Raw genomic sequence first — 27225 nt, 5'->3', positions numbered from 1 at the left:
AGTATACCCATCAGGACCTGGGGCTTTGTTCATCTTAAGCCTGTCAATTACCAGACTAACCTCAGATTCAGAGAAGGGTAAGTTTAACTCTTTCTGCTGGCCATCTGTAAGAGTTGGCAATTTAATCCCATCCAGATACTCAGATATATCTAATTCCTGGGGGCTGGAGGAGAGATTATAAAGTTGTGCATAAAATTTATTAAAGGCATTACCTATTGATTTTGGGTCATTGTAATTATGATCATCTACTATGAACTTTTCAACTCTCGATCTAGCTTTTCTATTTTTTAGTCTATTAGAAAGCATTTTATCAGCTTTGTTACTTTTATGGTACCAATTCTGATTTAGCTTTTGTAAAGCGAAGTTCACTTTTGCCAATAAAATAGTATTGATCTTCTTGGATATTTCTGATATTTGTTGATCCAACTCCTTTGTAGGGGAGATTTTATTTTTTTAATTTAAATTATAGAATTCAAGATATAGTTGATTTAAAGATAGGCCTTGTTCCCTTTTTTTCGGACCCAAGTTTAATTATATAACCCCTTATTACACTCTTAAAGGCACACCATAAGATTTGCTTTGGGATTTCTTGTGTCGTATTTTCTTTATAGTATAATTTAATCCTCTCCGACATATAGTCAATAGTTTAGAATCAGTAAATAATCTCTCATTCAGCCTACATTGTGATCGTGGTTCATTAACATCTAGTCCTATTTCCAAAATCACAGCCGAATGGTGGGGGTATTTAATTTTTTATTTTTTTCTCCACAAAAGGCTGTTTGATTTCTTACACAGAAATCTTACACAGATTCTTACACAGATTAATGATAGTACACATATAATTTATGTTAGAAATGTTAGAAAAAACTTTTTTTGACAATTATATTTTCATTGAAGTATTTTTTGATAGTTATACAACATACAGTCAGAGTATACAGGTGGGGATCAGTTACAAAAGGCATCACTGCAAAGGTAGCTGCTTCCGCTTGGTGCATCGCGAGTAACTTTGGCCTAGTGTACAGAACTACGAGGCATAGTGTATGTGCTAAAATCCATGTCTAGGATATGTAATTGCCGGCCCTGTTAATGTTGGCTATGCGCAGCGGGTGGGGCACCTCCTCCACCTGTCTATCATGGGTAGTCAATTATATGGGTAGTGACCATGACCATAGCTGGAACGTGGGTAGTCAATCCATCAAGAGTCTATAGCATTGCCTTCTCATTCTACCCCAGTCACATTTTACAGTTCCCCGCCACATAATCGTCTCCCGGTATGCTGTCAGGCCCAGCTTTTAAGGCGTCAACACTGTGGCATGCGGCCAAGTGGCCTTAAAATAAACCACAACTACCTGCACCATCTGCATGTTGCTGACCCTTGAGACACTTAGATAGGAACCACTATGAGAGGGAGAGCAATTATAGGGTTGACGTCTGAAATCTGAGAGGGTGGCTTGGGAAAGAAAGAAGAAAGTGAGAAACGGGAAGCAGAAGGAAAAGGAGGGGATGGAGGGAGGGGTGCAAGGCCTTGATTGTCGCTCCATTAACACCTGCTCCGACCCTTCTATGGAGCTTCTATTATCCATCAGTCTCTTGTCGCCCGAACAGGCACAACACACTGTCCGTGAATGGCTTTATGTGTCATTAGTGCTCAGGTGGTAAATCCATGTTCTCCAGATCTCCTCATGTTTCTCTAGTTTTTCTTTAGTTGCGACAACCCCCTTCTTCAACTGGGGATCTCTTCTACTCTGCTGAGCAAGTCAGAGGGTCCTTCAGTTTCCAGAAAGTGGGTATTACAGAGCGTGCTGCAGTAAGCAAGTGTCGGTAGAACGATTTCTTAAATTTTGAGATTGGGAGGGCAGAGCAGTTAAGCAACATATCTGCAGGGTGCCAATTCACAACTTCATCTACCACCTTGAGCATAGTTGCATGAATTCTCTGCCAATTCAAGACAATACTCGAGCATTCCCATAAAATATGGAGGAAAAAAACGGGTCCATTACCACATCTTCAGCACGCATGTTACTATCCGGGAAGAATGCATGGTTGGTGAGGATCTTATAATTGGTTTCTACGTAGTTTGCACAGTTCGAACTGAGGTAAGTGCAGTGAGCTATTTTATCCCATTCCTGGGTCGTCGGTGCCATGCAGAGTGCTTCCTCCCATAAGGATTGGAACTTGAGAGAAGGGTGCTTCTCCACATCCATCAGTAGTTTATAGAGTGCGGATATACCATGGTACAAAAGTTCAGTCTTTCTGCAGATATCTTCCAGAGGCGTCAGCAGTCTGCGCAGTTGAATCGTGTGAGACACTGATGAAACAAAGTGCTGGAGTTGATGATACCAAACTGATTCCATAGCTGTGGGTGGTCTATCTGGAAGGAGATCAGCAAGGGGAATCAACGCTGACTCATGGCACACATCTAATAGGCGAAAGCAGGAGCCCTTCCCTAAGAAGTCCAATGCTCCCCTCTCAAGTCCAGGGGGATACGCTGGGTTTCCCGCCACTGGGTAGATTGGACCAACTGGAATCGAAAGTGAAATTTTAAATATGATCTGTTGTCAAATCTCAGAACCAATAATTGGTTGTTCTCGGGCCAGAGCTCCAGCCTCCACATCCAGGAGCCATGCAGCCATAGGTATCCGACATCCAAACCATGTTCAATTAGACATCAAGATTTATGGGTGCAGCTGGCATGCCATTCCACCATCCTCGTCAAGTGGGCCACATGATAGTATCCCAGAAAAGAGGCAGCCCTAGCCTACCCCCATGTTTCGATCTCATTAGTTGTGTCATGCAAAGTCTGGGTCTTCGTCCTCTCCATATAAAAGTAACCATAGTGGAATTCAGAAATATGAAAAATGCCTGCGGCAAATAGATGGGTATGGTCTGGAATATATATAAAAGTCTAGGTAGGACATTCATCTTCACAGAGTTTATATCTCCTAGCCCCAAAAAGTGGGGTTTCATTAGAATAAATAAATCGGCGTCCTGTCTTCTTGGAACAAAGAATTGAGCAAGGCCAGAAGGTGGAGAAGTAGGACATCTCCAAATTTCTTGTAATAATGCAAGGAGAAGCCATCCGGGCCTGGGGCCCAAGCCCATTTTGATGTCTTTAAGGCTTCACGTTGTTCTTCTATTGTTATCTCAGCTTCGAGAAGGGCTGCCAATTCAGGGTCCAGTTTGCGAGTGACATGCAAAGCCAAATATGCTGCAATATTGATATGACTTGAACTTAAGCCTTTGATAACTTGCCTGCCCAGCAAATGTAATGGTTAATCCATTGTTTCACATTAAAAGGACACTCCAGACCCCTAAAGCACTTTAGCTTGCTGAAAAGCTTTATGTGTGAAGAGTGTGTCCTTTTTTTCATTTTTTCAAAGTGCAGATTTCTATAGATATTGACACATTTATAAATTAAACTGGTTACATCCCCTGGCTTTCAAGCAGACAACAGGTCCACATGTTACTTCTTGGTTTGTTTAGTTCAGTGGAACTAAATTAAAGAGTCAGCAATTGCCCAGATCACCTTGCCTTGCAAAAACTGTAGACAAGAAAAATGCAAGCTGTAGACAAGAAAAATTCAGGTTTTGCAGGTTATTTTTAGTTATAAACGCAAGGAAAATAAATGCATAATAAATTACATGTATTTTGTATTTGGGCAGTCTAGTGTCCCTTTAAGTTACAAAATATTTGTTAAAAGATTGTTAAAAGGAAACATCAAGATGCAAAATGAAAGCTTACATCCAAAGTACTTTTCCATCACTCAGTATTAAATATTGCAGGGGTAATGCCTGACAGCAAGCAAAAATATAAATTAAAAAAGGCAATCATATTAATATAGGTGTTTATCGCATCCCAATGTATAGAAAGATTTATTTTATCTGTCCAGAGTCCTCCCTTTGCAAATTACATGGCATGACCCAATACCAGTTTATGTTGTCCACCATTCAAAGTTGAAAGGTTTTTACTGACTACATAAACGTTCTGCTTGTATGGTATGTAATTTGTAATATTATTTTTCAATGTGAGCCCAAATGCCAAACATACAAACAAGAATGTTTGTATTGCTTTCCATCAGATTTTATGTTATTCCCTCCTAGAATATAATATTAAAATGGCACATGTTATATTAGATATTGGGGATATTGGATAAAAAAAAATCCCAAGATAATAATATTATGTTTTAGTTCATATATTTAAGTTTAATTCATCAAAATTTCTATTTAAAATCATTGATCTGAGTGACCTCAGATTGACCCAGAATTATGTATCTCATGCCTCTCTAGCAGATCTAAGTCTTTTGAATTGAGAACCACACACACACGCACAAACATGCACTTAGGTACTCGTACACACATACACTCCTCTTCTCTCCCCTTTGAAGAAGAAGCACAATATACCTCAGATTGGGATGTCTTGTGTGGCAGACTTGGTATCATTCCCTGAGGTTTGGAACCTATATTTAGTTCTGCAGACCCGTATCCCCCTGTTCGGGAACCAAACAGAATTTGTGTGGCCCGCCCCCCTTATTGACTTAGAACACCGACCAACCCTGGCTGTTAATCGCAATTTAAGGATTAATGGAATGGGCTATAACCACTGAACAGCATTTTTTTCCAGTTTCAGAGGATTACAGTTGAGATCTTGTATTTTAGGATTGCAGCTCCTCTACATCTTGTTTTTCTAACTCTTTATAGGCTGAAAACATGCACTTTGTATGACAATTACCCCTGGATGTCCTTGATTTGGAGTAAATGCATAGCGTCTGGACATATATAGGCATTATAAAATTAAACTTAAGAGTATTTATTCAACACAGAATATGTACTGCAGATTTCTGATACACATAGATCATTTTTCCATAGTTATTTTTTTAAAGATACAGCTTGATCAAAGAAGATCATACATACTCAGAAAAAATATTTTCATTAATTTTGACCAGATTGCCTGTATAACTCACTGAAATGCCCCTCATAAACTTGAAAGACATCATGTTACATAGAAGACAACATAATTATAGCTATCATATGCTCCTCTTTTTCTTCTCCTGGTATATAAGTATAACTCACCTTTGCCTCACCGCCAGTTCATTGTTGCCATTGGGGTCTTTGCAAAATATGTATGCCAAGTGTTTTTATTTGTTATTTTTTCAGAAGCAATTCTAAGTATATTTCCATTCAAGTGAATGGACTTTAATTTCATCTTTACGACTTCATGAGGTATTGATTCTCTGAACGAATGTTCTGGTGATGGAAATTAAAAACATGCGACTGTGACTTTGAATTGTTAGGGTACCACATAACCTATATTCTTTTGTTCATCTCTACAACCACCAATAACCCTCTGGAAAAAAAACACAATAAGAAAATGTTTCATTGCAGTAATACACTTAATATCCAGATAAATATCAAATGTTATTGGTGGATGTGGAGATGCTTGAATTTATGGTAATTCCTTAGGCCACAAGCTAGATTTTCATTCCAGGATTTGTACATAGGCTAACATTAAATTGTTGTGAAATAAGACTATAAATTGCATATAGAACTTTAAATAGTTATGAAATTAAATAGTTTAAATAGTTATGAAACGAAGGAATAATTATGAATATTCATTGCATAGAAAATATGGAGTATTGCCATTGATAAAATCTGAATTTTACCAGTCTAAATATTCAGTGTTCCATTATATAATAGTATTATAATAAATAAAGAGTGATCAAACATCTTGCCTAAACTTGTAGATATGTGTTATTATTAGTGATGTCGCGGACATAACATTTTTGGTTCGCGAACAGCGAACGCGAACTTCCGCAAATGTTCGCGAACGGGCGAACCGGGTGAACCGCCATAGACTTCAATTGGCAGGCGAATTTTAAAACCCACAGGGACTCTTTCTGGCCACAATAGTAATGGAAAAGTTCTTTCAAGGGGACTAACACCTGGACTGTGGCATGCAAAACTCCCATGGAAAATTACATAGTTGATGCAGAGACTGGTTTTAATCCATAAAGGGCATAAATCACCTAACATTCCTAAATTGTTTGGAATAACGTGCTTTAAAACATCAGGTATGATGTTGTATTGATCAGGTAGTGTAAGGGTTACGCCCGCTTCACAGTGACAGACCAAACTCCCCGTTTAACGCACCGCAAACAACCGCAAACAGTCCATAAACATATACATAGGGAAGAAAAGGAAAATAAAAGGACAGAGCGTAAACTGGACCTTAGAATGGCTGGACTAATATGCTAGAGACAGAGAATGGTCAAAGGGAAAGCCGAGGTCAAGGAAGCCAGAAAATACACAATACCGTTTACACAAGCCAAGTCAGGGAAACCAGAATTCAGAATAACCAGGGAAAAGCCAAGATCAGGATACCAGGAAATCAGATTCACAATGATAAAGCACTCTCAGGAAACCAGGAAGAGGAAACCACGACAGGGCAAGGTACTGGGGTGAGCTAGGGATTTAAATATCAAGCGGCGGGCCGGCAGCCGTGACACCCTGTTATGTCCCCCTCATCAGGCCTTTTTTAGTCGAATGTATCACCCACTGTCAGTCCCTTCGGGATCCATCCCTCATTCATCTCAATAAAGGTGAGGTAATCTAGACTTTTTTGACCTAGGCGACTTCTCTTCTCAGTGACAATACCTCCTGCTGCACTGAAGGTCCTTTCTGACAGGACACTTGAAGCGGGGCAGGCCAGAAGTTCTATCGCAAATTGGGATAGCTCAGGCCACAGGTCAAGCCTGCACACCCAGTAGTCAAGGGGTTCATCGCTCGTCAGAGTGTCGATATCTGCAGTTAAGGCGAGGTAGTCTGCTACCTGTCGGTCGAGTCGTTCTCTGAGGGTGGATCCCGAAGGGCTGTGGCGATGTGTAGGACTTAAAAAGCTCTGCATGTCCTCCATCAACAACACGTTTGTAAAGCGCCCTGTCCTTGCCGGCGTGGTCATGGGAGGAGGAGGATTACTTTCACCTCTTCCCCTGTTAGATTCCCGTTGTGCTGTGACATCACCCTTATACGCTGTGTAAAGCATCATTTTTAATTGATTTTGGAACTGCTGCATCTTTTCCGACTTGCCGTAATTCGGTAACATTTCAGGCACTTTCTGCTTATACCGGGGGTCTAGTAGCGTGGACACCCAGTACAGGTCATTCTCCTTCAGCCTTTTTATACGAGGGTCCCTCAACAGGCATGACAGCATGAAAGACCCCATTTGCACAAGGTTGGATGCCGAGCTACTCATGTCCCGTTCCTCGTCCTCAGTGATCTCAGTGACCTCAGTGACAGGACCTCGTCCTCAGTGATCTCACTGAAGATATGTTCTTCCCCCCAGCCACGTACAACACCACGGGTACCAGATAGGTGACAATGAGCACCCTGGGATGCCTGTTGTGGTTGGTCTTCCTCTTCCTTCTCAAAGCCACATTCCTCCTTTGACTCCTCTTCCTCACAATCCTCTTTCAGCATTGCCACAGGTCCAGCAAGCGATACTGATAAGGCTGTTTCTGGTGGTGATGGTGACCACAACTCTTCCTCTTCACGCTCATCTACGGCCTGATCCAGCACTCTTCGCAGGGCACGCTCCAGGAAGAAAACAAATGGTATGATGTCGCTGATGGTGCCTTCGGTGTGACTGACTAGGTTTGTCACCTCCTCAAAAGGACGCATGAGCCTACAGGCATTGTGCATGAGCGTCCAGTAACATGGCAAAAAAAATCCCAGCTCCGCAGAGGCTGTCCTAGCACCCCGGTCATACAAATACTCGTTAACGGCTTTTTCTTGTTGGAGCAGGCGGTCGAACATTAGGAATGTTGAATTCCAACGTGTTGGGCTGTCGCAAATCAAGCGCCTCACTGGCATGTTGTTTCGCCGCTGGATATCAGAAAAGTGCGCCATGGCCGTGTAGGAATGCCTGAAATGGCTACACACCTTCCTGGCCTGCTTCAAGACATCCTGTAAGCCTGGGTACTTAAGCACAAAGCGTTGTACGATCAGATTACACTTGCCCAAATTCAACTTGCCCAAATTCAATGCCGCCAACAAATTTCTTCCGTTATCACAAACCACTTTGCTGATCTCCAGTTGGTGCGGAGTCAGCCACTGACCCACCTGTGCTTTCAGGGCAGACAGGAGTGCTGGTCTGGTGTGACATTCTGCTTTCAGGCAAGTCAACACCAAGACAGCGTGACACTGCCATATCCGGGATGTGGAATAGTACCTGGGGAGCTGGGGGGATGCCGTTGATGTGGAGCAAGATGCAGCAACAGAAGAGGACTCAGCCGAGGAGGTTATGGAAGAGGATGGAGAAGGAGGAGTAGAGGAGGTGGCAGCAGGCCTGCCTGCAAGTCGTGGCGGTGTCACCAACTCCTATGCAGAGCCACTCATTCCATGCTTGGCAGCCATCACCAGGTTTACCCAATGCGCAGTGTAGGTGATATACCTGCCCTGACCATGCTTTGCAGACCAGGTATCAGTGGTCAGATGGACCCTTGCCCCAACACTGTGTGCCAGACATGCCATTACTTCCTTTTGCACAATCGAGTACAGGTTGGGGTTTGCCTTTTGTGCAAAGAAATTTCAGCCGGGTACCTTCCACTGCGGTGTCCCAATAACTCCAAATTTTGTGAACGCCTCAGACTCCACCAGCTTGTATGGTAAAAGCTGGCAGGCTAAGAGTTCAGTCAAGCCAGCTGTCAGACACCGGGCAAGGGGGTGACTTTGTGACATTGGCTTCTTACGCTCAAACATGTCCTTGACAGACACCTGACTGTGGGCAGATGAGCAGGAACTGCTCAAGGCGAGAGACGGAGTGGCGGATGGTTGAGAGGGGGCAAGGAGGACAGCAGTGGTTGACGTGGCTGAAGATGCTGGACCAGGAGGAGGATGGCGGCTTTGAGTTTGTGTGCTGCTTTTACTCATGTGTTGATCCCATAGGCGTTTGTGATGTGCGATCATGTGCCTTCGCAAAGCAGTTGTACATAGGTGGGTGTTGGACTTCCCACGACTCCGTTTCTTTTGGCACAGGTTGCAAATGGCATCGCTGTTGTCAGAGGCAGACACACAAAAAAAATGCCACACTGCTGAGCTCTGCAATGGTGGTGGACACAGCATGTGTTGATTGGCGTGCTGTCTGGCTGACCCCGGGTGCCGATGCATGCTGTCTGACTGTGCCACTAACTCCTTGTGATGACCTCCCCCTGCTTCCAACTCGTCTCCTCCTCCTCCTCTCTGTCTCTCCAGCGGAACTTTCCCCCTGTTCTTCTTCTGTTCTAGCGGGCACCCATGTGACATCCACGGACGCATCGTCATCATCAACTGCTTCACTTGTATCTGACAACTCAGCAAAGGAAGCAGCAGCGGGTACAACATCATCATCATCACACCGTACGTCCATGTGTGTAATGCTGCCTGACTGAGACATATCCCTGTTATCTACATCCTCTGGCAATAATGGTTGCGCATCACTCATTTCTTCCAACTTATGTGTAAATAACTCCACTGACATATCAAGTGAAGCGGCTGTGGTGCTAGTGTTGGTGGTGGCGGCAGGCAGGCGAGTGGTAACTTGAGAGGTAAGCTGGAGGAGGATGGTGCGTCAAGGTTCCGAGCAGAAGCTGTAGAAGATTGGGTGTCCTGTGTTAGCCAGTCAACTATGTCCTCAGAACTTTTCCAGTTCAGGTTATGTGGCCTCTGAACACTGGGTATTATTCTAGGGCCAAAGGGAATCACAGCACCACGACCATGACGGCCCCTGCGGGGTGGCCTTCCTCTGCCTGTAATTTATTTTTTTCGATTAGTGGTACTATGCGTGCAAGCTACTGTGACAGATATGAGTGGCACTGTGCACTGGCAGAAGTTGGCAGAGTAGACGCTGGCCTGACACACACGCTTGCAGACAACTAACTGCTATTCAATCTATTACAGTCAAAATTTTTTTTATTTTTTTTAAATGTACACTACTGTTACACCAGATATGAGATGCACTGGTGTGACACTGTGCCCTGGCAGGCCCTGAAACGCACACGCGTGAAGTGAAGGAAACTGACTGCTATTATATTACAGTCCAAAAAGTTTTTTTTTTTTTAAATGCAAGCTATTGGGACACCAGATATGAGTGAGTGGTGGCACTGGGTAGGCCCTGAAACGCACACTAGTGAAGGAAACTGACTGCTATTATATTACAGTCAAAAAAGTTTAGTTTTTTTTAAATGCCAGCTATTGTGACACCAGTGAGTGAGTGGTGGCACTGAGCAAGTAGGCACAGTATTTGCTGTGAGCCTGACACACAGGCTGGCAGGCAGGCAACTGCAATTACATTACACAGAAAAAAAAAGCAGACTGATGTTCTAGCCTTAAAAAGGGCTTTTTGGGGTGCTGTCCTTACAGCAGAGATCAGATGAGTCCTTCAGGACTGTTGTGGACACTGAATACACTAGCCTAGCTATCAATTTCCCTATCAAATCAGCAGCAGCTACACTGTCCCTCCTCTCACTAAGAATGCAGCTTCACAATGAATGTATGGATGCTGTCCAGGAGGTGGGAAGGTCTGGGAGGGAGGGTCTGCTGCTGATTGACTGGAATGTGTCTGCTGACTGTGAGGTACAGGGTCAAAGTTTACTCAATGATGACGAATAGGGGGCGGACCGAACAGCGCATATGTTTGCCGTCCGTGGCGAACGCAAACAAGCGATGTTCGCCTGGAGCTATTCGCCAGCAAACCGTTCGGGACATCACTAGTTATTATTATTATTATTATTTTATTATTTATATAGCGGCAGAAAAATTCTGTAGTACTGTACAATGTTAGACAGAAACAATAAGGGCTCTTAATCCAAAAATATAATCACAAATGCATGTTTACATTTTGGGTAAACAACTAGATAGATCTTCATAATTGTGGCTTAGATAATTTATCTATAAGATGAAAGAGAAGACGTCACACCATATTTCTCAGATGAAAGAAAGAATAATGAAGAACAAATAGCCAATAAGAAAATCATTAGTCTTCACTGTACTCACCAAGAAATTCTATGAACGTGAATAATTGAAGCCTAAAAACATGCATTGAACTGCATAATATTACACTTATTATATACATTTTAAATGTCCAGTGCTGTATATCCCATTTAGTATGTATTACAAATAATGACTTATCTATGTGTCACATCCAGTACTAATTGATACTTTTAATTTAAGAGAGTAGAGAAGGAAAGCTTAGGGAAAGATAAAATATGTTTAAATCCTGCTGATTCCCTTCTCGCTAAATCCAATATCATACAATAATAATGATAATAAAAAAATATTCAAAGAATAAAAAGAGAGCAAAATCGATATGTCTGCAGGCATGATTGATGGTAAATATGTGAAAACACACGGGGGAGGGAATAATGGGGGGTGCAGCGCCCGATGTGTCCTTGAAGTAAATGTGATAAAAACAAGGAGAAAAATGGAGAGCTAATAGTGAAGTATGTCACAGTTCCAATAAATAACAAATAAAAATAAGCAGACTCACAATTTATGGGAGCTAAGGCATAGCAACAACTCCTAGCCTGGGTGGAATGATCACCACCTACCAAAATGGTGTAGTATAAGTTCTTGTAGTTGGTCATGTAGTGGTGGTGAATCTCGTAGATATGTAGAAGAAATGTAAAAAATATAATGCAGTATATCAAATACAAATATAAAAAAAAAAAATGATGGCAGATGTGCACTCGTGTTCCGGAGCCTGGAAAATGTCTCTGCAGGTTTAGCAGGTTTAGGTAGTGGTCTCTGCAGGTTTAGCAGGTTTAGGTAGTGGTCTTTCTCCAATGATATAGATAAAAGGGAAAGACAAACCAAAATAGTGTACACCGTATGAAGTGCAGAAAAAATGAAGTAAATAAAAACTACTCTTGTTTAGTAGAGCATATAAGGACTGCTTAACCCCAGCATAGATGGTACCATCACCACCAACAATATAGATGTTCAGGAAGTTCAGCAGCAGGAGGTGAGCTATGTCCCAGAAAACCAGATGTTGCCAACCTGGCTAAGAGTGTGCACAACTTGTATTAATGTAAACTACACGTTTCTCAAGCAGACCAGATAGTACTCCTCATTCAGTATAGAAAGCCCAGACAGCCTGCACTACTCCACAGACTAAAACAAGCTCGAGCTTTACCTACACAATAAACCCACAAAAAAAATTGATGGTAAATATGTCTTGTAGTATGTTTTATTTGTTGTTTAAATGTTCAATGGCTCATCCTTATGCACAATTTATACAAGTGCTTTATTATAAAATGTATCTATGTGATGCATGTTTAAACCTACTTTAAAAAATAAATGGATGACAGTCATACATTTTAAGTGTGAAGGCTGTTGTACAGTATTTTTTTAGATACTTGTTAACAAAAATAAAACATTTGCAACCATCTTCAAACCATGAATTTGACAAGGTTTTCTTTTCATAATTGTATCCATTAGTGAGAAAGGGCAAAGATCAAAATAAAACTATGTAAAGACCTATTAGACATACATATGCACTCCTGTAATTTACTATAGATGAAATCTTAATGGATTTTTAAACAACCAGATTCTATTGGCTAGTAGCAACAAAACAGTTTCTTAATAAATGCAGAAAATGTACTCAAGCAGACTAATATCAAGCTTTCTTTTTCGCGAAAGAAAGCAGGAAAAATATATCTAATGTATTCATGTGGCTGTTTGTGTATTTGCATAAAACCTGCTAAATTAATGGCTATGGCTATATTCACCATCATTATACAGTTAAAATTGTTTTAGAGTCTCATCTAACCAGATTATTATTTACTCTATTTAACCCTGCTTCATTAAAGGTGTGTGATGTATACCTTTGCAATAAAGTTTTACTTATTAAAATAAAGCAACACTTGATAGCTCCTAACCTTTTTACTATACAGTGGACCTATGACATGGAGTAGCTTTATAAAACCAATATAAGATTTTAAGATGAATAGTAGATAATCTGATCGTTCTTTTAATGTTTGTAAATTTCTTTGTAGAATGAGATATAAACCAGTTACTGGGAAGTGCTTAGAAAAAAATGGAGAGATTCAGTATTGTTGGTTCGGGGAGTGTGAGGCCTGAAGAACAGAGATGGAGATATAACCGGTATATGAATGTATTTACAGCCAGGAGGAGCAAAGGAAAAAGGGGATGAGGAGGGGCGAGGAGGAGTATTAAAGTTTGGTTGTATATCATTTAAAAGTTTACCAAGGAAATCTATCACCCAAAATATTAATGAATGTGTACATGAAATATTGGTTGAATACATTAAATGACAATAACAAAAAACTGCATGCACGGAAAATTAACAATGGCAAACTAAAGGTATAAAGTGTAACTATGCTATAGTAACACATGTTAATATGGTAACAATGTAACAATAAATGAGGTGGAGTATCTTTCAAAATTCAGTCAGTGCCTGGAGCTTGCTGTAAAATGGAGAGATCCAGTATTGTTGGTTCAGGGAGTGTGAAGTGAGGCCTGGAGATTGCTGAAAGTTGCTGGGGAATGTAAAATGGAGAGATTCAGTATTGTTGGCTCAGGAATTGTGAAGTGAGGCCTGGAGCTTGCTGGAAGTTGCTGGGGAATGTAAAATGGAGAGATTCAGTATTGTTGGTTCAGGGAGTGTGAAGTGAGGCCTGGAGATTGCTGAAATTTGCTTGGGAATGTAAAATGGAGAGATTCAGTATTGTTGGTTCAGGGAGTGTAAGGTGAGGTCAACCCCTGCTAAAACAGTTTGACATAATATGCCTGGACAGCACCAGAGAATGCCTGGTACCATAATGATTGCATAGTTACATAGTTACCTAGGCTGAAAAGAGACATGTGTCCATCAAGTTCAGCCTTACTCACATTTGCTTTTTGCTGTTGATCCAAAAGAAAGCAAAAAACCCTCAGTTTGAAGCACTACCACACTCTTAATTACACGCTCTGATTTGGTTTCACTCTCTGTCTTTCACGCTCTCTGACAAACTCCCCCTCTCTCCCCTTTTCTTCAGATGAGAAAGCCAGGCAATATTACTCATCCTCTACCTTCTATCTGTCCTATCTAGCTCTGAATCATCATCACCCATGACATCACCCTGTACAAAACTGTATTTGAAATGATAATCTAACCATTACGATATCAGGCATATCATGTAAATAAGCAAAAAAAGACCATTAATATATATATATATATATATATATATATATATATATATATATATATATATATAAAAGAGAGAGAGAGAATGCAAATATGTATGTTGAAAACTACAGCATATGTTTTTTTTAATCTAAAATGGTTAATTATATTTTATTTCTGCAGATAGTATTGATTTTTTTTGTTTTAACTAACAACTGAAATCATTTTCTAATTTTTTTTAGCTTGTGAGCAGTTGTCTCTGGGAGTTGCAGCTATATTTGGACCTTCTCACAGTTCTTCAGCTAATGCGGTGCAATCTATATGTAATGCACTCGGAGTTCCACACATCCAGACTCGTTGGAAACATCAAGTCTCAGATAATAGGGATTCATTCTATGTCAGCTTGTACCCAGACTTTTCGTCACTCAGTCGAGCAATCCTTGATTTGGTACAATTCTTCAAATGGAAAACTGTTACAATTGCTTATGATGACAGCACAGGTAAGCAATGCTTCTTAACCATTTATGGACCATTTTCGCATGTGATCATAATTGGATATATGGAAGCACTATGCCTCAACTTTTCATAAGCACCTTTATAAATCCTTGATGCCATATAAATGATAGGCATATTGACTTTATTATGGAAACATCATATACTATAATTGTTCCTTAAGGGGTTAATTGCAGACTGAAAGCATACTATCTGAGCTATGAAAATATACTATATAAATAATAGGTATAAGATTCTAGCCTTTAAAAAAATATTCACATAAGTCTTATTTTAAAGATCTAAAACAGTCTGAAGAAACTATTGATTTAGTTAGATCACTCTTTTGACCTTCTGTCTAAGTAAACAACATAGCATTTTCCTCTCTGACCTTCCTAAATGTTAATCGAACGCATTCTGTGTCATTGGGGACTTAAACACTTCTCTTTTTTTAAATGCTGCCTTTTTATTTAAAAGTGCAAAGCATTTAGTTAACCAAGTTTTGGAATAGTAACTGAAAGACTTGATTTAATATTATTTTATGGAGTACAACATCTGTGCTGTGGAGTGCTAATGGGTTTTCTTAATAATCCAACTGAGTGTGAAAGCAATGTTATTGCATTTGACAAAAAAATAGCAGAATGTCACATTGCCTACAAGCAATGTAAATGTAATTCTGTGTGAATTAATTTATGTTCTAACCTCTAAATTATAAAAGTGTAAATAATAGTGTATTATTGACATATCCAATAGTAGCACACTAATATTTATTAATTAAATAGTATACCTTCTTTGAGAACGTAATTAATGTCTTGATTTTGTTTTAGTTCTTAGCAGTAGTGAGTTTATTACATAGCTTGTTTTGACCCTTTTGTGCTAAACAATATGTGGGTTACAATATGTTGTATATGTGGGTTACATTTTGTGTCCTATTGCAAACCAATGCCAACTTATATTTAGCCCTGAAAGCAAACTTTATTTTCAACTCTTGTTTACTGGTTTCTAGATTTGGGCATGGTGGAAAAATTCAGTTTGTCAAATTTATTGATACAAAAAAAATAAAAATAGTTTTGCCCATGTGATATTTCAGTTCTGACTAATTTTGTCCATGCGATCATTTATGAAAAAATTATTTGGACAAACAAAATGAAGTGAAAAATGCACCTATCAGGGTATTGCAAAGTATATACATAATATTTATATTATATATTTTTTGCATTACATTAATAGGCACTTTTTACTGCCAGTTGGTTCACAGATCAAGTGAGAAGAAGCAACCAATACAGGGTAAAAAAAAGAGGAACAGTAAAAAAAAACTCTATATTTATATATAATATATGTAGAAAGTATACTCTTCCTCGTTTTTTGTCTCTATTGGTCACTTCTTCTAATCTGTTATCATCTGTGATCAAAATGAACATTCAGGCTTGAACATTTAGTCAATAGGCTTGTCAGTAAAAGCAAAAATGTCAAGAAACCACTGTGGTACTCCGCAGATGTGGCCAAAATAGTAAAAAACTAAAAGTTAGCATTTAGTAATTATAAAAAACAGAAGTGAAGAAGACAGAATGATATATAAGATTAGCCAGAAAGAGGCTAAGCAAGTTATATGAGCTTCCAAATCACACACAGAAGAGAAAATAGCACAGTCAGTAAAAAAGGAACAAAACATTTTTTAGATACCTCAATGAGAAAAGGAAAGTAAAACAAGGATTAGTTAGATTAAAAACAAAAGAAGGAAGGTATGTAGAAGAGGATAAAGGTCTAGCTGACTGCCTCAATGAATATTTTTGTTCAGTATTTACAGATGAAAATGTAGGAAAGGGACCTCAGTTAGGAAAAATGACAAATTAGTCATTTATTACATGTGAGTTTACAGAGGAAGAGGTTCTATTTCAACTGTCAAAAGTAAAGACAAATAAGTCGATGGGACCTGATGGAATACACCCAAAGTTATTAAAAGAGCTTAGTGGTGTACTAGCAAAACCATTAACAGATTTATTTAACCAATCATTGTTAACAGGAGTAGTCCCAGAAGATTGGAAGTTAGCGAATGTTGTGCCCATTCACAAGAAAGGTAGTAGGGAGGAGTCGGGCAACTACAGGCCAGTAAGCCTTGCTTTAGTAGTAGGGAAAGTAATGGAAACCAAGTTAAAGGATAGGATTGTTGAACATCTAAAATCACATGAATTTCAAGATCAGAGACAACATGGGCTTACTTCAGGGAAATCATGCCAAACTAATCTTATTGATTTTTTTGATTGGGTAACTAAAATAATAGATCAGAGTGGTGCAGTAGACATTGCTTACCTAGATTTCAGTAAGGCTTTTGACACTGTTGCACATAGAAGGCTTATCAATAAATTGCAATCTTTAAGTTTGTATTCCAATATTGTTGAATGGTTAAGGCAGTGGCTGAGTGACAGGCAACAGAGGGTTGTAGTCAATGGAGTATATTCAAAGCTTGGGTTTGTCACCAGTGGGGTACCTCAGGGATCTGTACGTGGACCCATTCTCTTTAATATTTTTATAAGTGATATTGCAGAAGGTCTTGATGGTAAGGTATGTCTTTTTACTGATGAAACTAAGAGATGTATCAGGGTTGATGTTCCAGGAGGGATAAGCCAAATGGCAAATGATTTAGGTAAACTAGAAAAATGGTCAGAGTTGTGGCAACTGAAATTTAATGTGGTTAAGTGCAAGATAATGCATCTTGGACGTAAAAACCCAAGGGCAGAATGCAGAATATTTGATAGAGTCCTAGACTCAACATCTGAGGAAAAGGATTTAGGGGTGATTATTTCTGTTGACTTAAAGGTAGGCAGACAATGCAACAGAGCAGCAGGAAATGCTAGCAGAATGCTTGGTTGTATAGGGAGAGGTATTAGCAGTAGAAAGAGGGAAGTGATCATGCCATTGTACAGAACACTGGTGAGACCTCACTTGGAGTTTCGTACGCAGAACTGGAGACCGTATCTTCAGAAGGATATTGATACTTTAGAGAGAGTTCAGAGAAGGGCTACTAAACTGGTTCATGGATTGCAGGACAACAAAACTTACCAGGAAAGGTTAAAGGATCTTAACATGTATAGCTTGGAGGAAAGACGAGACAGGAGGGATATGATAGAAACATTTAAATATATAAAGGGAATCAAGACAGGAAAGGAGGACACCATATTTAAAAGAAGAAAAACTACCACAACAAGAGGACATAGTCTTAAATTAGAGGGGCAAAGGTTTAAAAATAATATCAGGGGGGCGTGGCCGTGCAGCGCGCGAAGATGGACGCGTGAAGTGTCGGCTCCTGCGAGGGTGATTAGTTTACAGCAAATAGAGAAGAGAAAAACGCCGTAATTGACCCCGAAAACCACTCACAAGTGACTCGGAATCAACATGTCACACAAAATTACGAAAAAACCGAAACTACGAGCAGCACAAACCCACATCTCCCCACTTACTCCGCCGCGCATCAAATTCCAAGATGGCGCCGGGAGCCAGACATCTCCAACTGCCAGCTCTGAAAAGAGTGACTGCACCTCTATCTCGCTGAGAACCACAGAGCCGGCGTCAGAACATACCCTGCACTGCATGCTCCAAAAACTCCAACAATCCATGCAAGCAGAATTTGCCAAATTGGCGCAAGATGTCCGCGCAGACATCAGAGAAATTAACGAACGCACAACCATGCTGGAAGAAAAAACGGAGGAGCTGATAAGCGCCCACAACAAAATGGCTGCGGCCTGTGACACTACAGAATCCAGACTAGCGTACTTAGAGGCCAAACTTGCGGATCAGGAAGACAGAGACAGACGCAACAACGTCCGCATAAGAGGGATACCTGAAGAAATTAAACCAGCAGAATTGCATGATTATGCAACAGGCCTCTTTAAAGCACTATGCCCGACCCTCTCGATGGAAGAACTCAGGCTGGACCGTATCCACCGCCTTCCAAGACCCAAATTCCTAGCAAACACAGCTGCGAGAGACGTGATTACACGTATACATTACTACACCTCTAAAGAAATGGTAATGAAAGCAGCAAGAAGCCCTGACAACTTTCCTCCAGAATTCCAACGTGTCAAGCTATTTGTGGACCTATCTGCAGTGACACTTGCCAAACGCAAACAGTTATCTCCTATCACAACAGCACTCCGCGAAGCTGCCATCCCATACAAATGGGGTTATCCTACACGTCTACTAATAAGAAGAAATGGAGCGGAACATCAAATCCACACGGTCACAGAAGGGTCAAAAATGCTCAAGGAATGGGACATTCCGGTCAATCTCCAAACCGCATCACCAGCATCCCGAGATCCAGATAAGTCACCTACAAAAATCAACCACAACTGGTCCACAGGACTTAAACACAACTGAATCGCTCCAGACATCTCTCTCGTTGTCCAATTGGTGGCGTGAGCATAGTTTATTTCTTTATTGTGACATCTCTTTTATTATGACATTTTTCTTGTTTTTCTCGCTTTTCTGTTTCTTCTTATGTTATATTTGAAGGTTATTCTCGTAATGTTTATCGCTCTGACAATCTGTGTTATATGGTAAATGCGATACCTAACGTAATGGGAAAACGCTTAAGTCAGATTGCAATGCAGTTAACTAAATCTAGCAAAAATGTGTTGTCTACGACCAATGCTATGGAACATAGAATATTACCATATTGTTAGTTTCACCATAGAGTCAATTATGACGTACTAAAGTTTCACCCTCCCCCCGTCTCGCTCCATGGGGCGGATTAAAGAAATTCTCCCACCCAGGTTAGATGACCTCAGTCTAAACCTCGTAATGTATATAGTTCTCCTCTCTACCTTCTCCCCCACCCCCACCCCTCTACCCCTCACTCACCCTCATATGTACACAGTATGCGACACCAATAAACAGATGGTCCAAACCACTAATGAAATAGAACCGGAATATCCAAACATTAATGCTGTAACGCCAAATGAGAGACAAACCACTTTGGTCCGATCTAAATGGCACATACTAATTACTTTATCTAGAATCATATCCCAATGTCCCTTGTGTAGGGACACCCAAAACATAATAAATGACTTGAAGTACAACCGCAGCACTTGGCAAAGCATGTATGATATGGTTTTATGGCACTGACTATCCTCTCGCTCAATGTTAAAGGTCTAAATTCTCCTCATAAGAGACGGATGGCTCTGGAAGAGGCCTGTAAGGCGAAAGCCTCCGTGGTCTTCTTTCAGGAGACACATTTTTTACGCTCCAAAATGCCCAAGTTCTCCTCGAAACAACATCCCATAGGTTTCCACTCTGGATACCTAAAAAAGAAAAGAGGGGTGTCTACGCTAATTAGTAAAGAAGTTACTTTTTCATTACATAAGAAAATAGGAGACAGAGAGGGCAGGTATCTGCTCATCCAATGCCATATTAACAATGAACCATATACCCTCCTTAACGTCTACGGCCCACACGACAATCAGGCACCTTTTCTCAACAAACTACTGACGGTAGCAGAAGCTCACAAATATGGAACAATAATAATAGGAGGAGACACGAACTTTATTCTGGACACCACTCTAGACTCCTCCTCAGACCTCCGGGTCTCCCGTAAGACTCTTGCCCAACGCACTACATGCACCAGCGCCATTAAGCAACACCTCCATGAAACAGGTTACGTAGATGTATGGAGGATACTACATCCCTCCGAAAAAGACTTCTCATTCCATTCCCAAGCCCATAACTCATATTCGAGAATAGACAGGTTTCTCACCCACTCATCCCTAATACCCCGCATCCAAGCCACAAAAATCGGTCTCATAACTTGGTCCGATCACGCCCCGATAACACTCACCATTTCAACCCAATACCCCACCAAGGGGAGAGGCTCATGGAGATTAAATGACTCTCTTCTAAGAGACCCTGACATTGTCGCTAAAATCAAAGCAGAAATGGAATTGTATTTCCAGACTAATTCCGCGGCAGACACTTCCATCCCAACGACATGGCAAGCACACAAAGCGGTAATTAGAGGCCTCTTTATAAAATTGGCTAGCCACGCAAACAAAGAGAGAAAGAAGAGATACACCGACCTCATCCAACAAATCAAAGTCCTAACACACACCAACAAAAGCAACCCGTCCCAAGATACATACAGTCAGCTTAAACAATTACACACCCAACTCCAAGAACTAGAACTAGATAAAACAAATTTTATACTACAAAGATATAAACATAAATTCTTTGCACAGGGAAATAAAGCAGGAGCAATTCTAGCTTCCAAGCTAAAATCACGGATGATCAACTCAAGAGTAGCTTACTTAGTGGGACCAGACAAAACCAAAATCATGCACCCACAAAACATTGTAGAAACATTTGCACAATACTACAGCTCCCTCTACAACCTCTCAACAGATAAAAATACACACACGCCTTCGATATCACAAATCCAAGACTTCCTCAACACGATACATCTCCCGACAATAACTCAAGATGATATAGCCATGCTTACTAAACCGTTCTCAACTGAAGAACTAAAATCCATAATTGGGAAGCTACCCTCCCACAAATCGCCAGGACCGGATGGTTTTACCAACTTATATTATCAGACCTTCTCCGACACCTTAGCCCCACACCTCACCGGACTTATCAACCAATGCTTCTCCGATGGAGTACTTCCATCGGAAATGCTTCAGGCAAACATTTCCACACTCCCCAAACCGGGCAAACCAGCAACACTTTGCCAAAATTTCAGACCCATCTCATTGCTTAATTGTGACACAAAAATTTATGCCAAAATCATTGCGGATCGTCTCTCACTCATCCTCCCACGTATAATACATAATGACCAATCAGGTTTTATTAAAACTAGACAAGGCTCCGATAACACAAGGAAAATGCTTAATATCCTAGCTCACATGGACACACACAATATGGAAGGTCTTCTCTTAGCGCTGGACGCGGAGAAGGCCTTCGATAGACTCAACTGGGACTATATGACCCAAGTCCTACTCAAATTTGGATTCCCTAAAGAATATATCACAGGCATTATGGCGTTATACGCCTCTCCTTCTGCTCGGGTATCCAATGCAGGTTTCATTTCAAACCCCTTCCACATTACTAATGGCACTCGCCAAGGGTGCCCCCTATCTCCTTTGTTATTTGTATTGTCCCTAGAACCCTTAGCGCAAAAAATCCGACTGAACACCAATATAAAAGGAATAACCATTAACAACACGGAATACAAACTATCAATGTTTGCAGACGATATACTTATCTCTATATCGCAACCTACAATATCACTACAACAAATTCTTCACACCCTAGAAGATTACAGTCGCATTTCCTACTATAAACTTAACCAGACGAAGACCCAGGCCTTACCTATTCGTCTCCCAACTACGGAGATTTTACAAATGAAACAAACATATACATTTGACTGGAGACAGACTTCCCTCACGTACCTAGGGGTGAAGATCACAAGTACTCTCAGAGGCATCAGCACTTGCAATTTTGCCACACTACCGCAAACCTGCAAGCTACTGCTACACAAATGGAAAAATGTAATGCTATCATGGTTGGGTCGGATAAACACAATCAAAATGATGGTTCTACCAAAATTATTATATGTATTTCGAATGCTCCCTATACCCATTTCCCCCTCGCTACTCAAGCAATTACAAACCATAATAACAACTTATGTATGGGAAAAAAAAAAAGCCCAGGTTACCTCTACTCCTTTTACAATCTCCCACTAAAGAAGGGGGCTTGGGATTTCCTAACATAACAACCTACCACAGAGCTGCCCTGCTAGAACATGCTATAAAATTACACGCCCCGAAACACACAATACAATGGGTAGACATGGAAAATGGGTATGACCCCAAAGGTTCAGCAATAGACCATATGTGGACCCCCAAACAACTAAGGGACAAACGTAAAACAATCCTACCACTCACCAAATACACAATCCAGGCATGGGATCACCTCCGCCACTCCAAAATTGATGACACTAAATTCTCCATCTGGGCACCGATCACAGCTCTAAACTCGATATCTCCATGGTTATCTTTAAATAAATGGAGGGAGAAAGGGATCTCACGAATTGCAGATTTATGTAAACAGGGCTCTCTGCTACCGTTCCCAGAGTTGAAAATGAAACATTGTCTACCCCCATCATTCATTTTCCCATACTTTCAACTGCAAAGTTTAATCTCGGATAAAGTAGCTACGTATGACAAGCCTGAAGCCCATACTATAATGCTATACAACCGATGCCATTTTACACCAGTTAGAAATAAAGCTCTTTCTGCATGCTACAATGTATTACTGAACCAGGCTCCTCGGCCAGAATTTACTTATAAAAAACTGTGGAAGGCCGAATGTGCTCGCTGCCCCTTAGACACACAATGGCTGGCTTCAATACAAGCCCTGAAAGGAGTAACATCCTGCTATTCCCATATAGAAGCCCATAAAAAACTAATCTATAGGTGGTATTACACCCCTGATAAAATACATCAGATGTTACCCCAATCATCGCCTAAATGTTGGAGATGTGACAGAGATAAGGGAACAATGACCCATATTTGGTGGGACTGCCCAGATGTAAAACCACTTTGGGAAGAACTTCAACACCTGTGGACAAAACTAGGGTTAAACCTCCCACCGATCACACCTCTATTAGCCCTTTTCCTGCTGCTCCCAATAAAGGTGCCTCGAGCAGACGCCCACATAATATTGATGACAATACTAGCCACAAGGAATATAATTGCAGGCCATTGGAAGAAACTGGGTTGCCCACTACCAGCTTTGATATGGCATAAAGCAAGACAATATCTCAGGTATGAGGTTATATCTGCCAATACTCCCAAACAGGTTCACATAGCAAAACTAAATTGGCAGAAATGGATTGACCTAGAACTACAGACAAAATTGAAATTGCAGCTTGCAAGCCCTCAAAGTAACTTACAAGTCAAATAAGGTCTAATCTTCTCTCAGAAGGCCCCCGATCTTAATCACTGTACACCGTTAAGACTCTATCTATAGGCTATAACTGTCCTTAAGGAATTGATCCAAGAACAGTGATAGATTAGACCAGCGGCTTAAAACAATTTAAGACATTCAATTGCAACTTATGTTTGAACAATGTCAATAGTCGATACTAGATTGATAACTATTTTGCCACACTTTGTTGTATCCTTATTCTCAACCTTAAAGGACAAAATATAAAAAAGGTCTATCGTGTTAGTTTAATGTGTGAGTACTAAAGGCTATGAACTTAGGTGATGGAGAGTACCTATATCACTCATGTGAACTTGGGGTTCCTTGCCAAAGATGTAATGTAAACCGCAAATATGTATTTTTGTAAAACTATGTGGATATCCTACACCTGCATCAAATATTGTACAGTACTATATTGTGTATGTATACCCCCCCTCCCCCCCCCCCTTTTTCCTTTCTGTACCCCTCCCCCTATTAAACTTGAAAACCTAATAAAAAAGTATAAATATAAAAAAAAAAATTTGAAAAAAAAATAATATCAGGAAGTATTGCTTTACTGAGACGGTAGTGGATGCATGGAATAGCCTTCCAGCTGAAGTGGTAGAGGTTAACACAGTGAAGGAGTTTAAGCATGCGTGGGATAGGCATAAGGCTATCCAAACTATAAGATAAGGCTAGGGACTAATGAAAGTATTTAGAAAATTGGGCAGACTAGATGGGCCGAATGGTTCTTATCTGCCGTCACATTCTATGTTTCTATGTTTCTAGTGATTGTCAACGTATCATCAATTATCTTTTTATCCATCAATCATTTTTTTTAATTTGGTGTCATAAACAGAATGGCAAATCACAAAACAAATTAAATGATTTGTCCATTGCCCATTTAATTTGTTTTGTCATTTAGTCGCATGGAATTTCAGTTGTGGAATTTGTATGAATAATTCATCGCTCTTAATATGGACAAAACTCGATGTGTTTGAAACCAAATGTAAAAGTCTGCTGGTTTTCACCATTTACAAAAAGCAAAGCAATTTCTCTGTTATTGTTTTATTTTTCTGCTTCTCTGCAAACAGATTTTGGTGTTTCAAAACTCCTCCCACACTATATAGAAATAATTTCTAGGTCAAAGTACACAGCAGAACTTGAGATATCAGTGGAGGGAGGACTTTGTGCATGATATCTGCAGGGATCAGTCTGATATGCAAATGTTATGTTATCTTTTTAATGGCACAAGTGAGCAAAAACTCAATTTTAAATTAAATGAAGGGCAAGCTATTGAGTTTCTCTAAACATTCCCCCGTTCTCGGAGTCCTCATATTCTTATATTATTTTCCGTCAATGGGATCTGCAAGAATTTATAGCGATCTAGTGCTGACTCAATAGCAGCTTAAAATACCCTTTTGTGTACAACAGGCTACCACAGGCTGCACATCATGAACCTCACCATTATTATTTCATGTCACTTGCTTGAAATAAAGAAAAACAATACATGCCTTTGTATTGTCATTATTTACCATACCTTTCATAATACAATTATTTTTAGGATGCTTAGCTACAGTCACTGGAATGACCTTTGTGAACAGGGCCGGACTGGCCCACTGGGATACCGGGAAATTTCCCGGCGAGCCGTCGGCACCTGGAGCCGGGCAGGCAGCTGGCTCACCTGTGGCCGCAGAAAGAGCTCTTTTGGCAGCCGCAGGGGGAGCTGGCTGTTCTGTCTCTGCTCCCCCGCCCTCGTGCGCTAGAAAGAGACCGGGGCCGGAATATGACATCATATTCTGGCCCCGGTCTCATTAAGCTGCGCGTGAGGGCGGGGGAGCAGAGACAGAACAGCCTGCTCCCCCTGCGGCCGCCAAAAGGGCTCTTTCTGTGGCCACCATCAGACTGAGCTCCCCATGCGGCCGCCAGCACAAAGGTAGAAATTATGTGTCAGTGTGAGTGTATGTGTCATGGTGTGTGTCTGTCTGCCTGTGTCATTGTGTGTGTGTGTCTATGTCTGTCATGGTGTGTGTGTGTGTCTGTCTGTGTCATTGTGTGTGTGTGTGTGTCTCTGTCTGTCATGGTGTGAAATGTCTGTGTTATGGTGTGTGTGTGTGTCTCTGTGTCATGGTGTGTGTGTCTGTCTGTGTCATGGTGTGTGTGTCTCTGTCTGTCATGGTGTGTGTGTCTGTCTGTGTCATGCAATGTGTGTCTGTGTCATTGTGTGTGTGTCTGTCATGTAATGTGTGTCTGACTGGGTCACGTTCTGTCTGTGTCATGGTGTGTGTGTTTTCATGGTGTGTGTGTGTGTGTGTCTGTCTGTGTCATGTAATGTGTGTCTGTCTGTGTCACGGTGTGTGTGTGTGTGTCTGTGTCATGGTCTCTCTGTGTCGTGGTGTATGTGTCATGGTGTGTGTGTCTGTCTGTGTCATGTAATGTGTGTCTGTGTCACAGTGTGTGTGTGTTTGTGTCACAGTCTGTCTGTGTTATGGTGTGTGTGTGTCTTTTTTAAGGTGTGTGCCTGTCATGGTATGTGTGTGTCTCTGTCATGGTGTGTGTGTGTGTGTCTGTGTCATGGTGTGTATGTCTGTCATTGTGTGTCTGTGTTTCTGTCTGTGTCACGGTGTGTGTGTGTTTCTGTCTGTGTCACGGTGTGTGTGTGTCTGTGTCACGGTCTGTCTGTGTCATGGTGCGTGTCTGTCATGGTATGTGTGTGTGTATGTGTGTTTTTACTCACCTTTTTTTCCCCACGTCGTGCTGGCCTCCCCTCGACTGGCCCTGCCTCTATGGCTGAGATCATCAAGCTTGATGATCTCAGCCAATCCGCACTGACACAGGAAGCACCTCTAGTGACCGTCTGAGTGTCTGTCACTAGGAAGCAATGTAAACACTGCCTTTTCTCTAAAAAGTCAGTGTTTACATTGAAAAGCCTGCAGGGACAGGCTATAGACACCAGAACCACTACATTAAGCAGTGTGTGCGCGCCTGCTAGTGAGTGGACTTGCTTGTGTGTATGTGTGTGTGTGTGTGCCTGCTACTGAGTGAGCTTGTGTTTTTATGTCAATGACCTTATGCATATCAGTGAGATTGTTTGTCTATGACGCTGTGTATCAATCAGCTTGTGTCAGTGAGATTGTCTGTGTCTGCAAGTGAGTATGCTTACTGTACAGTTGATATATATATCAATCATCTAGGGTGGCAAGACATATTACATATTACATGCGACAATATATGGCGCAATGACTTATGGGGCTGGCATAGTTTTTTTGTCCATGGGCTGCTTTGGAATCCCCATTCCGGCCCTGTTTGTGAAGCAACCTCTTCAGTTCATCAATGCGACTTCTGTTGATAATGAACAACATATATTCAACATGCTTCTCCACTCTTGCTGTATTCCAACCAATCTACATAAGATGTATGTAACATGTAAAAGTTGAAGGTTAAAGAGTTCCTATCTTTTTCTATGTTGGTTGATCATGAACAACAAATATTTAACATGTTGCTTCACTCTTACTGTATGCCAACCAATCTACATTAGCTCTATACATGTTCTTTTATCCCATATAAGAAAGATTGAAGGCTAAAGGGTTCCTATATATTTCATTCGATGGAGCAGCCCAACATTAT

The 27225-nt window shown here is 40.8% G+C and overlaps 1 protein-coding gene across 2 annotated transcripts in view; it reads left to right on the top strand.

Annotated features, from left to right (window-relative positions):
* GRIK2 (glutamate ionotropic receptor kainate type subunit 2) overlaps window positions 1–27225 on the top strand; it is a 622789-nt gene that overhangs the window by 240831 nt on the left and 354733 nt on the right. For both annotated transcript variants that reach the window (XM_063443553.1, XM_063443554.1), the window contains one exon: window positions 14397–14654. In XM_063443553.1, the coding sequence (XP_063299623.1) occupies window positions 14397–14654 (258 nt within the window). The remainder of the gene's footprint in view (window positions 1–14396; window positions 14655–27225) is intronic.

The sequence above is a fragment of the Pelobates fuscus genome, chromosome 2 (assembly GCF_036172605.1).
Source record: "Pelobates fuscus isolate aPelFus1 chromosome 2, aPelFus1.pri, whole genome shotgun sequence".
Classification (NCBI taxonomy): Eukaryota; Metazoa; Chordata; class Amphibia; order Anura; family Pelobatidae; genus Pelobates; species Pelobates fuscus.
Note: the sequence above shows the minus strand (reverse complement) of the source record. Positions and strands in the feature narration are given on the sequence as shown.